Source organism: Pelophylax lessonae (genome assembly GCF_965119305.1).
Source record: "Pelophylax lessonae genome assembly, chromosome: 5".
NCBI classification, from domain to species: domain Eukaryota; kingdom Metazoa; phylum Chordata; class Amphibia; order Anura; family Ranidae; genus Pelophylax; species Pelophylax lessonae.
In genome coordinates, this window is record NC_138772.1 from 176,715,718 (window position 1) to 176,730,443 (window position 14,726).

At 41.5% G+C, this 14,726-nt stretch overlaps 1 protein-coding gene across 2 annotated transcripts in view; it reads right to left on the bottom strand.

The window, feature by feature from the left end:
* The window catches only part of LOC309555800 (intraflagellar transport protein 70A), a 90,338-nt gene that overhangs the window by 72,787 nt on the left and 2,825 nt on the right, over positions 1-14,726 (bottom strand). For both annotated transcript variants that reach the window (XM_082257964.1, XM_082257963.1), the window contains exons 2-5: positions 12,364-12,429; positions 7,771-7,980; positions 7,420-7,476; positions 4,031-4,166 (exon numbers count right to left, since the gene is read on the bottom strand). In XM_082257964.1, coding sequence (XP_082114090.1) covers positions 4,031-4,166; positions 7,420-7,476; positions 7,771-7,980; positions 12,364-12,429 — 469 coding nt within the window. The remainder of the gene's footprint in view (positions 1-4,030; positions 4,167-7,419; positions 7,477-7,770; positions 7,981-12,363; positions 12,430-14,726) is intronic.

Here is a 14,726-nt window from a genome sequence, read left to right on the forward strand (position 1 = left end):
AAAAATGTCAGTCAAGGGTCCGATCTGTCCGCCGCAATGTCGCAGTCCCGCAAAAAAAAAAAAATCGCAGATCGCCGCCATTACGCGTTAAAAAAAAAAACACCATAAATGACAGAAATCTTTCCCTTTGTTAGTAAACGCAATAACTTTTGCGCAAACCAATCAAAATACGCTTATTGCGATTTTTTTTACCAAACATAGGTAGCAGAAAACAAATTGGCCAAAAATTTTTAAAAAAATTGGTTTTTACATCTTTTTTGGGGGGAATTTCATATAAAAAAAATGTTAAAAATATTGTTATTTTTTCAAAATAAACGCTCTTTTTTTGTTTATAGCGCAAAAAGTAAAAATCGCACAGGTGATCAAATACCACCAAAAGAAAGCTCTGTTTGTGGGAAACAAGGACGTAAATTTCGTTTGGGTACAGCGTCACACGACCGCGCAATTGTCAGTTGAAGTCGCACATCGCCGAATCGCAAAAAGTGGCCTGGACGGAAGACAGCAAAATCCTCCGGTGGTAAAGTGGTTAAGGGTGCGTTGTCACCCTAGGGCAGGAAGTGTGTTGTGCAGGATCAACTGGTTAAAACAAAGAATCAAAAGCCAGAAAATATAAAAACTAATGGAGCCACTACTTCTGAGGACTGGCAATCTGCTGCTTAGGCCTCATGCACGCTGGGTTTTAAAAAATTCAGCTTTTACAGGTATTTACAGTTTTTTCAGCCTGTAAAAGCACCTCTATGTGAGCCTATGTGTCACACATAGGTGTTAACAGTAGAAATAGAAAAGGAGCGTTTTTCAGGTTGAAAAAACCAAACAAATCACTGTTTTTTTTTTTTGGCGGATAAAACAGTTGATGTCTCTCGTATGTAACTTTTGCTTTGTATAGAGTGGAAGAGGTGTGCAACCTCTTCCAAATGTTTTTGCTGTTTATGCCCCTGTTGGGTCAATTCACCTTCTCTGTCTGTCCTGCTGACCATTCTCACTATAAAAAGAAAGGGATGGGAAATCCAAACATTTTACAATTGTCAACAGAACAGGGGATGAGGGGCACCCTCCACAACAGGGCACCACAAAAAACAAGTCAGGGTGTTTGAACCACCCCCTATGCTATACAAAACTAAAAAAATGAAAAGTTTTGTTAAGAAATAAACTTTAATGTACACAGGCAACATAAGCAAGTCAAAAGCAGTATGCTTTTAGATTGAAGAAATGTTTGAGATGTCTCTTAAAGTGGTTGTAAAATTCAGACATGAAATATGAACAAAGCATATCCCTCTATAGTGTGTACTTGTCTCAGTTAAGAGCACGAAGTGTAATTTCTGTCTGCTGCTTCATTCCTCAGCTATCAGCATGAGTCACTTCTGACAAGCACTGTGCAGCACTTTGAACGCATGCAGTGAAGAGATGGTAGCAGATAAAGAGGTACAATTTATGTAGGATAATTTGTTTTACCTCTGTGTATCCCCTTAGGCCAGTCTATTCACTGGGTATGTGTGAGGGTTTACAAAAAACTTTAATATATTTAGAATGCTTTGAGATTGACTTTTGACTATTGACTTTTGTATGAAAGCAGAATATGTACCACCCTCCTAGGTAGGTGCTAGTGAGATAGTATAGTTTTTTTCTCTGTCTACTTACTAGAGGGGCTGCAGGCAAATCTATATTGCTCTTTGCTTACCAGAGAGCAGGATCTGTTAGTGAGGTCTACTCATTGTGCTCAGTATGTGATTCATTGTGTCTACAGAGTGTTTCACACTGGTCCAATAGGGAGGCATGTTGGACAGTGGGAGGAAACCTGATGAATAGATGCGTAGGCTTTGATACAGTCCTGGTGATTGGCAGAGGCAGGTCACCTCAGTGCATTCTGGGATACTGTATAAAGGCCAGGAGCACATTTGCTGCGGGGTCTTTGGCTGGAGAGCAGATTCCCAGAGGGAAGGGGGTGGCTGCCTCCTCCTCTGTAGCAGTGGCACGTGGTCGCAGGAGGTCGTCCTGAGGGCCAGAGGAACAGAGCTGAACCCAGAGGTCCAGGAGAGCTGACTAGAGGGGAGACACTGGAGACCCTGGAAAAACAGTATCATGAGTACAGGGGCTCGTGTCAAGGGGCCTGACCTGAGGGGGGCCACCCTAGGAGTAGGATAGTCAGTGTATGGGTGTCGGCAGTCAAGAGAGAGGATACTAAGGAGAGCATCCTAAAGATAACATATAGTTCATCAAGTCATCTTAAGGATAAGACTCAAAACTAGATTCACCTCAGTGGCAGGGTGAATCATCAGCCTGGCTGTACCTAAAGATAGAGGTCCTCCAACATTGTGCATAGTTAATTCGGAGTATCCCACTATTCCCTTCTCCCATCCCTAATTTATAATAAAACACAAAAACAACCACAAACCCCTGGACTGGTTATTGGAGCGAGCCGAGGAGGAAAAGTGTGCATATCAAGGTTGTTAATGGTAACTCAGGGGGAACCCGTAAGTGTGGAATCTGGCAGTGCTACACATATAAAAGAAATGATAAACCCAAATATACACCAATCAGCCATACTTTTATGACCACCCACCTAATATTGAGTGAGTAGGTTCCCCTTTTGCTGTCAAAACAGCACTGACCCATTAGACATAGATGTCACTAGACCTCTGAAGGTATGCAGTGGTAACTGGCACCAAGCAGTCAGAATCAGATCCTTTAACAATATTGTAAAGAATATCTTTTTTTTCCCCCTTTGCTTTAAAATAAAAGAGGGTATTATTACCTGATCTGTGCAATGATATAGCACATACCAGTCCCTAACCTTTTCTTCTGGAGTCCCCCGCTGGCGCCCTCCACTTTTCCTTTCTCTGGGTGCCTCCTTAGTAAGCTGTGTGCTGAGGGGGCACCCATGCGGGCATGCTCCCAAGCCAGGCTGTGTAGGTCCATAGACACACACAGTGCCGGCAAGCCACGCCCCACTCCTTCCTTACAGGAGTTTGACTGCCAAAAGTAGAAGTCCATGGCTCCTGCTGCTTTCAGCGTCTCCTTTGAAACCAAGAAGTGAGAGGAGCGGTGCTGAAGCCAGGGACAGTGTTGGATTGGGTTTAGGAGCAAGGTAGGTGTTTAGGGATTCGGCGGGACAAGAGGGACATAGAATGCATAATGGTAAAAAAAACATTTTTTAACTTTGGAACAACGTTAAGTCCTGTAAATTGCGAGGTAGGGCCTCATTGGATTGGACTTGTTTTTCCAGCACATCCCACAGATGTCCAATTGGACTGAGATCTAGAGAATTTGGAGGCCAAGTCAATGCCTTAAAAACTCATTGTTGCGTTCCTCATACCATTCTTGAACCATTTTTGCAGTGTGGCAGGATGAATTATTCTGTTGAAAGAGGCCACTGCCATCTGGGAATATTGATTCTATGAAGGGTTGTACTTGGTCAGCAACAATGTTTAAGTAGGTGGTTTGTGTCAAGTAACATTAACATGAATTTCAGGACCCAAGGATTCCCAGTAGAACATTGCCCAAAGCATCACACTGCCTCTACCGACTTGCGGTGACACACATGCACCTGGCCATCCACATGATGTAAAATAAAATGTGACCCATTGGACAAAGATACCTTATTCCATTGTTCCATGGTCCATTTATGATGCATATGTACCCATTGTAGGCGATTTTAGCTGTGGACACAGGTCAGCATTTACACCCTGACCTGTCTAAAGCTAAGTAACCCCATACACAACAAACTGATGTCAATTTTTTTTGCTTTCAACACATCAGCCTCAGGGACAACATTTTTACTTGCTGCCTAACATATGATGTGTACAATTCCGGGAGCCATGACAACCAATTCATTTTACTTCAGTCAGTAATAAAGCTAAAAGTGATTTTTCATTCTTCTGTTGTGCTTCTGTACTTTGTATTAATAAATAGGTCCATCAATATTAATTTGCTAATTACATTACCTGTTCCTTAAATGCTGTTCCCACTGGCAAAGCAAAAACATGTTTCTTTTAAGTCAAATCCACTTGTTTTGTATTTCCTCCTATTGTACCTTGTTTATATCCCACAACTTGCATGGCGGTGAGGAATTTCTTGCAAGCCTCTTCATATTGTCCTTCTTTGTAGAGCAGGCAGCCCAAATTTATCTCGCTATCTGGATCATCAGAAGGCATTTGTTCTACTAAGCTCTGAAAGGAACCCAAACTTGAATTTAGGCTTTGAAAAGGAAAACAGAACTGTCTGGTGTAAACAGATCATAAAATACAGAAACACTTGATATTATCCACTAGCTTACTGAGCACTTTTGCCCCTTCCTGCCCAGGCCAATTTTCAGCTTTCAGCGCTGTCGCAAATTTGAATGACAATTGCGCAGACATGCAACATTGTACCCATCGGACATTTTTATCAATTTTTTGAGACAGATAGAACTTTCATTAGGTGGTATTTAATCACCACTGGGTTTTTTATTTTTTGCTAAACAAAAAAGATGGAAAATTTTGAAAACAAAACAAACTTTTTCTTAGTTTCTGTTATAAAATTTTGCAAACAAGTAATCTTTCTCCTTTACTAATGTGCACTGATGAGGCTGCACTGATGGACACTGATGAAGCTGCACTGATATGCAAGACTGATAGGCGGCACTAATGGGCACTGGTAAGCGGCACAGATGGTCCTTGATGAGGCTGCACTGATATGCAGGAATGATAGGCGGCATGAATGGGCACTGATAGGTGGCACAGATGGGCAGCACTGATGGGCAGCATTGATGGCACTGATGGGGCTGCACTCATAATCAGGGCACTAATTATCTGTGTGCATGTCCCCTGTCAGTATTTCCGAATAATGGCCCTTCTCTCCTCATGCTGTGACAGCGCATGAGGAGGGGAATGCCCATACCTGGCTATTCTGTTTACACACTGTGATCATAGGGGCATTCTGTACACCAACTGTGCAACTGTGCATAGAACACCTCCAGGAGCCATTTTCCATTGACTTTATAGACAATTACAGAGCTGCAGTTCGAAAAGAAAGGTAATTTTTAATAACAATAAATTAAAATATGGCTTGTGCATCAATTGTATATTCCATATAACATTTTTTTTTTTTTTACTCTACTCTATTTTTTTTCTACAAAAGTGGAGGTTCCCTTTAAGCAGTTTTCATTTGAAACTTGCATTAGGTCATATTATGGACTGCCAACTAGCTTCCGTCAAAACTTTGGGTTCAGATCAAACAGTTCATGTCCCTGCTTGTTCTACAGGTTCTACTTCAACTGAATGAAGTCTGGCCTCTACCTGACCTTACAAAACCAATTCTTAGCCTGTGAGATAGGGCCATCTCAATCTTAAAGATTTACACATATTATAGTCTGATGACCCCTTTGTTTCTACAATGTATAGGTCCACATATGAGGCATGGAACAAAACAACTCGTCGCAGACTTGTTATGATACTAAAAACAGGTCCACTCACATCCGATCCATAAGGAACCCTTTTGGGACCCCATACAACAGACCAATGGCTTTCATTTTTTCTCCTTTCTTCAGTATATATCCAATAAACAGGTGTTAACGCCCTGACCCACATGTTTTGAGTACTTGCTACTATGTCACTCCCCTCCAGAGCACTCCATTTCCCAAATCTATTCTATCCTGTCAGCTTCCTCAAACCCCAACCTCCATACATGCACATTCCCCCATTAAAAACCATCTGGCAATCTCTTTTAACTATTTACTTTAGAGTGAAAAGAACAAGAGTCCAAACAATCCAAAAAAGACTCTGGTATCTTGGATTCCTGGATATAAATTCTGCCAAACATCTTCTGCCTCTTTTTAACCTTCTTTTCTCGCCATTGGCGATTCCCTTGGAACCCTACCTTAGATGAATGGGCAATGGAATTGGATTCTATCATGGATCTAGAAAATCTCTTGACTGGACCAACACACAGTTACTTGGGCGTCTGGACAGTATTCTGCTACTCCGAAGAATTTGGAAACACGGTGTCCTCATAAATATAATTCCTCCTTGTAGTTGTCATGATGGACTTGGGTGGAAACTATCCCCCCATTTCTGAGCATTCTACCTGCCCTCTCTCCCTATCTCAATCTCCCACTCCAAATTTCCTCTTGCTCTCCCGGATCCTACCTATTCACCCCTCTTTCTGTACAGCTTTCCACACTCCTTCTCCTATTTGAGCAGTATCCGATGACTGACACTAGATGATCCCTTGATGAGATAAATTGGCAAACCACTAAAGATTTTTGTGCTGGTGGAAGATATAGAGAATCCATACCATGCTACTATTAAACAGCTTCAAATAATCTACTTTTTTTTTCCTTCTGAAATCCCTTTTCATTGGATTCTGATGTGGTACAAACATACAAAAGTACATACATACAACACAACAACATTCCAGTCACAGGCACTGAACCCACACAGGGGGAGAAGACAGTAGATAAAACACATATTAGCCTGAGGACTGTATTAACAAACAATTAGAGCTTCTAAAAAGGATCTGTGTATGTTAAACTACCCTAGCCGTGTCAATTGCTAAAACCCTGGAGATTTCAGTGCATTTGCTCAGCCAGTGAGAGGAAACATGTGCCAGTGTTAACTATCCACAGCCCCTATGGTCATAGGGGTTTTCATATTTCCGGGGGCAACCCCTATGACCGTATATATCTTTGAAATATAGGAGGGCATTGTTAACCAACTGTTTCCAGAAAGGTAATCGGGAGGGGGTCTGTTTTTTCCAACATTGTGTAATAGTTTTCCTGGCATAAAATAATAGGAAACCAAATCAGGGTTCTCTCTGATACTTTAGGAGCTAGATCCTTCTCCAGGCCTAGTAGGCACACCTTTGGGAAGGGGGAGATGGAAACTTTGGTCACTGAATAACAGAGAGCACTTGTGTCCAATATAAAGTGATTGCAGGATAGGACCAAAATATGTAAATAAAGTCCCCTTGAAGACCGTCACAGCGACAACATGCTGAAGAATGGGCAGGCCCCATTTTGTGTAAATGATGGATGGTGAGATAAGCCCTATATACCAGCTTAAAATGAATACTATCCCTTAGTGAAACTAGAATCTTGAATGGATAGTCCCATATGTCCTCCCAGTCCTCAGAATCCAACTTAGGGGCATCAATGGACCAACACAAGCGAAGAAATGAATCTACTTTGACATGATTCATGCTTGTTTGTCTGCATATGGCTCAACTACCTGCACTTGAATTTATGTGCCTATGTATACTATACTCTACAGTGTTCACCACTATGTGACTGTTGCAAATGCGTTGGTTGTTTCTCTTGTACTGCCTTTAAACATAAATCTAATAGACCAAGAATGAGCAAAAACAACTATCACAAAAAGAGCTTTGAATGTTTCTGTATATAAAAATATAATAAAATTGAGTTAAAAAACGAGAAAAAAAGGTTACCTTAGCTGCTGATAGCTCCTCCTCCCCATATTTAATGCAAGCTTGTAGTTTCAACACCTAAGAAAAACAAAAAAGCCATCAAGAATGCTTGTTTATATACGCTAACACTATCAGAATGGCATGCCATTCAGGATTGCAAATGCCTAGCAACAAATGAACTGCAGGCTCACACTATTCTAGCCTTACCAACCTTATACTCTACATTACTAAAACACATGTAAATACAGAACACATGACAACAATACTGTATATTTACTATATTTTATTTAATATCTGCCTATTGCACATCATTTACGCCTATTCTTTTGTCATTGATCTAATAGGAGAGAAGTTGTGATACATCATCATTACCTTGCTTTGATAGGCAGGGCTATCCAACAGAAATGTGGCTTTCATTGCCTCTGGATACATGCATGCCTTGTATAAAGACTGAGCATAATACAGTTTATACTCATCCACTTCAGGGTTGATTTGCATAAGCTGCTCATAGCAGTCAGTGGCATTCACAAAGTCTTGCATCTGAAAATAACAGTAACCCAAGAGAGACAGGCCAGCCCTAGACTAGATAAGAAAGAAAATATTAAAATTTGGGACATATTACAATGCTAATCCAAGGTAAAGCAGGTTATTTTTTAAGACAACAAAGGCACAATTTGGTAATGTCATAATCTGGACAACAAGTCTTACAGAGAACCTGAACAGGTTTGCTTGACAGCCTGTCCCTTCTGCTGCTGATGCACTTTTTCTTTTATTTCTAAGCAATTCTGTTTCTGTTGTCAATTTTTTCAGTGTCCTAGGCCTCTTTCACACGGGTGTTCCGTATGTCCGTATATCACCCCATCCGTTTGCCGGTGATATACGGACATAATGAATGTCAATGGGATTGCGGATGTCAGCGGATGACCATCCGCCGACATCCGATTTGCGTCCTTTCAGTTCTGTTCTGTTTTTTGGAACGGAAGAGAACCCTTTTTTTCTTCCGTTTAAAAAACGGAAAGGACGCAAAATCGGATGTCAGCGGTGTCATCCGCTGACATCCGCAATGCCCATAGACATACATTATGTCCGTATATCATCTGCAAACGGATGGGATGATATGCGGACATACGGACCGGATGACACAAGTGTCATCCGTGTCCGTAAAAAAAAAAAGTGTCGGAGCGGATCGCAATACGGTCCGCTCCGTGTGAAAGGGGCCATACGTGGTCAAAGGAGAACACAATACAACTGCCTTTTCTTGGAAAAATCAACATTTAAAGCATAACTAAAGGCAAAATGTTTAGTTTAGTTTTCTGGATAGAGTGGAGAAGGATTAGAACATCTGTCAGTTTTTATTGCTGCCTGTGTCCCCATTAAGGGGATTCACCCTCTCTATTTGTCCTGTTTACCATTATCATTAAAAATGAAAGTAAAAGAAAATCCCAAATTTTGGGTTGTCCCTAGGAAAGTAATAGAGGGGAAATCTTTCACTGCGGACAATAGTTCTGGTGACCTGGGGTCCCCAATGAAATAGCAATGGGACAGGAAGTGAAGGGAAATCTTCGCAATGGGACACAGTAGGGCTGCACGATATTGGGGAAAAAAGAACATTGCGATATTTCGTTTTCAACGATAAATATTGCAATATTTCTCTTTGTTTAATGAAGAAGACGGATTAGGCAGAGTCGGGACTTACAGTTGTGGTAGGAGGTAGAAAAACATAGCCCGACGTGACATCTGTCCCACACGTTCCCTCTGCCTCCCTGGAGCTAGTTCTCTTGAAGGAGCAGTGAGCGCAGCACAGCGAACCAATCACGTGGTAGCTGCACAGGGAACCAATCAGATGTGCAGGCACGCGTGATTGGTTAGCTGTGCAGCTGCTTACGGCGCGCTGCTCACCGCTGAACGTGTGGGACGGCTGCCAGCACTGCGAGTCCTCCTCCCCCCGACTTCTCCCTGCCTCCCTGCCTAATGGTAAATATTGCGTCTTCGGCGATATGAATATCGCCCACGCCCGCAGAACGATAGTCGATATCATATGGTGGAAAAAAAACTAACAGGGGTTATACCCCTCCTTTGCTCAATCCAAAATGAAAAAAAAAAAAAAAAGTTTTGCCTATAGTTCTACTTTAATTTGTTTCCTTTATAAAAGCATAGCTCAGGTCTCTGGGGCTATTTGTGTCAGAAAGTTTCTATATTCACCACATGGACCCTCACCAGTAGTTGGATGGACTCTTACCTGAATCTATGGACCCTATTACTGAGTCAGATAGGCCTGCAAACAATATCCTAGTATTTCGTGTTGAGACCCAGATGGTTACATCTAATCATGATACCGCTGATTCCTCAGGATTATAATGGATATACTGTATATGGCCATGGTGGTGGTACAAGATTTCTCATAGATTCAAAACAGATATGCCCGCATAGTGTGAATATATAAAAACACATTTATTAAAAGTAAAGTGCAACGCTACTCACATGAAGATCATAAAAACAGTGCTGTGTATACAAAACATAGTAGTAAATGAATCCAGATATTCCAAAGAATGCATGCAAGCATGGCGGTGTTACGTGCGTTAGCTCAGCCCAACGCGTTTTGTCATAATTGAGATCTTTAGAGTATTAGTAATGCATTGCATTAGCATGCAATCTCTGGAATATCTGGATTTGTTTACTACTATGTTTTGTATACACAGCGCTGTTTTTTTAATCTTTTTGTGAGTAGCCTTGCACTTTACTTTTAATAAATGTGTTTTATGGATTTACACTATGTGGGCATATCTGTTTTGATTTTTGAGGAATTTTGTACCATCATCGTGGCCATATATATCCATTATAATCCTGAGGAATCATGATGATCGGATGTAACCATCTAGGGCTCAGCACCGAATACTAGGATATTGTTTTCCAGGCCTATCTGACTCCGAAATAGAGTCCATAAGTTCAGGTAAGAGTCTATCTAACTACTGTTGATGGTCCATGTGGTGAATATATATATGTTTTCATTTATGCACATTTTAAAACAGACTTAATTTATTTTATAATCTTTTTTCACATACATTTTTCACTCCATTAATGTGGTTTGCAACATTATTAGCACGGCCAAATTTTGTTTATTTTGTTGAGTGCACAGTGTGTCTGACTGTCTCTGCCAGCGGCTTTCTTTGTTTATGCCAGTGCGGTTTCTAGGTTTTATGATTATTATTTCTGTCAGAATTTAGCTTTTATCTCATCCACCCCCAAACCATTGTCGTAGATGGCCTGCGTTACTTGTAGTTGTATGCTTTTTTTTTTTTAGAGGCTTTTATTGGTCAGCTATGTTGTGAATCAATTCTTAAACAGATCACAGTAATGAATATCAGAAACTGCTGGAAGCATTTTCTACCCATGGTTACATTTTCTTGTGTCTTGTTACCTGATTCTTTTGGAAACTTTCTTATTTCTTAAATAAAAAAAATAAAAAAATGACAAACTACCATACGTTTTAATGTTTTTAATTATTATCCTGCATAGTAGTGTAGGTAAAGTGGTATTTGTTAAATATTTTATTATTATAGATGTTTGGGTGGTCAGTGAAAAATCTGATACTTTATGAATGGGTCAGTGATATGAGCTTGGGGGCACTTGACTTAGACCATGGGTGTCCAACCTTCTGGCTTCTCAGGGCCACATTGAGTGTAGAGAAATTTTCTTGGGCCGCATATAAAATACATACTATATTTAAGGTATATAAGTAATAAAACGACGCTGCGCCCTTCCTGAGCTGCCGCGCCCCCCCCCCAGCACTAATTTAACACAACTAGTGGATGATCCCCTTCGAGGCAGCCTCTGCCTACACTTAGTTGGAAGCCGCTGTGGCCGTGCCCCTGACTAAACTTCCTTCCTCCCCAGCAAAAAAAAATAAATTGTCTGGGGGCAGTGGGCCGCATTGCCTGTGGTTCCAGGCCGCATGCCCCCAATTTTAATAATAAAAAATATTGATACAGACTATGAGGTAACTCCAATGAATTCACAAACTTCTTCTAGTATCTGTACAGTATTACAAAGAAACAGTTTGTGATCAGAGAGATGCATGAATGATCACTTTCCCTGACAGCAGATTGGACCAAGACTTCTTACACTTTTCTCCAATGTATGTTGTGCTGGTGTTTTTGTAACAAGGGCAAGGCTTAGCAGGTAAATGCTAAGATGTAGTAGCAACTATTGCTATAAAAGTACACTTAACTGCTGCATGCAGGAGTTTGGGAAAATCTCAATGCACTGTATCCTTGAGCCCCGATCACATTGGTGTGATTTGACATGTCAGATCGCATGGCAATCTGCAGCTTATTGCCGGTGTTCTGTCGAATAGTGCATCCCATCAGGTAATGCCTCAGGCGATCTGCGCATTGATCAGCTGGCGTGACATCAACACTGCGTTTGCGCAGATCATCGGAGGTAATATCAGACCATCTGCAAAGCACGGAAGGAGAATCTAATTGTCAGATTCTTCCTTGCTTTCTCTGCACATGTGTGAGACCCGAGCGACAGAATCCAACCTGCAACAACCCGAAATTTGCCCAACAACAATAGTATTGCGCCTGTGACTCCGCCTATGATGTCGTTCAAGTCTCGCGCATGCACAGAGAGAGCGAGGTAGAATCTGACAATTAGATTCTCCCTCCAATGATCTGGGCAAGCGCAGTGTTGACGTCACACCGGCTGCTCAATAGATCAGCTGGAGTGACATTATGTACTGCGCATGCGCAGATCATCGGAGGCATTATCCGATGGGATGCACTATTCTATAGAACACCGGCAACGGCACTGTCCCAGTCGGGGTGACACCAACTTTAAGGTGCCGCACCGATTTCCAAAAGTAGTTCCTACACTACTCTTGGCGATTTTGGGGGCGATTTCAATAGAATTGAATGATTCATCCTGCTTTATGAACAGAATTTTAGCACGATAAAAATATCTTACCCGATACTGTTTCTGCAGTTCAATGCTAAGTATATGCACTGCTTCTGTATATCTTCCTTCTTTAATCTAAACAAAAAAGATAATAGTTATAGAAATTAAAATGCATTTGATGTATCTCAGTTATAGACGAAATTCATAATATTCCACCTCGCCATTGGGCTGAAATATACAGGTATATTCAAATTTCAATCTAATAATATATACTCAACTCAGTAAATAGAATATAAACTCTGGTTGGTTGTGATGCATTATTGCACTTTACCTCTTATGTCCCTAAAGAGTTTATATAAATTTTATATTAAAAAGGGGAGAAATATATGTGCCATTTCTTAGCGCCATCTGAAAAATCTTTTCTGTCTCCAATTTTAATATTACCTGAACCCCAAACTGAGGTAAAGTGATTGTAAAGTCTGTTTTTTTTTTAAATAACAAATATGTTACGTTTTACCTACCTGCTCTGTGCAATTGTATTGCACAGAGCAGCCACGAACCTCCTCTTCTCAGGTCCCCCGCTGGTGCTCTGGGCTCCTTCTCTTCTCAGTGCACCCCCATGGGAAGCCACTTGCTATGGAGGCGAACCTACAGGCTTGTTCCCGAACTGGGCTTGTGTTTATCCACTGACACACAAAACACAGCTCTGTCCCACCCTGCTTCCTCCTCACTAGATTTGACTGACAGCAGCAGGAGCCAATGGCTCCTATTGCTGCCTGTCAGTCCTTGTGTGAAGAGGGAGAGCGGAGAGAAGACTGCAGCTGGGCACAGGGGTGGGTCGAACCAGGAGTCCGGTAAGTGTTTCAAAGGGGGAAGGGGGCACAGCAAGTCATAAAATGTATTTTACTTTAAAGTAGAACTATAGGCAAATTTATTTTTTTTTTTTCATTTTGGATAGACCAAGGCCGAGCAGTAAACCCTGTCAGATTTTTTTTCCCGCCATCTCTGTCCCATTGCGGTGATTTGTCTTCACTTCCTGTCCCTTAGCCAAACAGAAAGTGGAAGGCAATCCCTGCAAATTGAGGAAATTCTTTGGGGACCCCCAAGTCATCAGATCTTGTGCCCCATTGGAAGATTTCTCCTCTATTACTTTTCTGGAGACAACCCAAAATTTGGGGATTTTACTTCACTTTCACTTTTTAATGATAATGGTAACCAACCAGAAATCTTGCTGATTGATAGGGGATCAAATACTTATTTCACTCATTAACCACTTGCCGACCAGTCACTGGGACTGTACTGCGGCAAAGTGGCTCGATTCCGTCCAGCGAAGTAGACCTACATCACTGGACTCCTCCCCTTGTAGGCGGCGCTCGCGCACCGCCGGAGGCGCGCTCCCGCTGTTTTCAGTCACAGCGGGAGTCGGGCCAGGGGAGGAGCGGCGGCGATCGCCGCTGCTCTTCCCCGACTGTGGGGGAATCGAGTTTGGAGATCCGCCCGCTTGTGTAAACAGAGCGGGCGGATCTCCTAAGTGACATACTGTACAGTGACAGATTGCAGGGTTCAGCATAGCTGAACATGCGATCTGTCCCTGTGTCACTCAGTCACCTCCCCCTACACACGTTAGTAAGCACCAGGCATACATTAACCCCTCCCTCTCCAATAAAATGAACCCCTTCTCTGCCAGTGTCATTTTTACAGTAACAGTGCATATTTATAGCACTGATTACTGTAGAAATGTCACTGGTACCCCCAAAAGTGTCAAAAATGTCAGTCAAGGGTCCGATCTGTCCGCCGCAATGTCGCAGTCCCGCAAAAAAAAAAAAAAAAAAGACAGAAATCTTTCCCTTAGTTAGTAAACACAATAACTTTTGCGCAAACCAATCAAAATACGCTTATTGTGATTTTTTTAACCAAACATAGGTAGCAGAAAACAAATTGGCCAAAAATGTAAAACAAATTTTGATTTTTACATTTTTTTGGGGGAATTTCATATAAAAAAATGTTAAAAATAGTGATTTTTTTCAAAATAAACGCTCTTTTTTTGTTTATAGCGCAAAAAGTAAAAATCGCACAGGTGATCAAATACCACCAAAAGAAAGCTCTGTTTGTGGGAAAAAAAAGGACGTAAATTTCTTTTGGGTACAGCGTTGCATGACCGCGCAATTGTCAGTTAAAGTCGCACAGCGCCGAATCGCAAAAAGTGGCCCAGACGTAAGACAGCAAAATGCTCTAGTGGTAAAGTGGTTAAAGTGATGGGAATGTCGGTGAGTCAATAGCCGGTCAGAGGAGGAGCCGCTGCGGGACAGAGATGACAGTTGCTCTTTAAAAATGTTGATTTAAATCAAGCTTTTTTGTGATTTAAATGATGATTTTAATCGTGATTTAAATCAAATCCACCCTGCACCCTAATATAGGAAGTGTGTTACCAT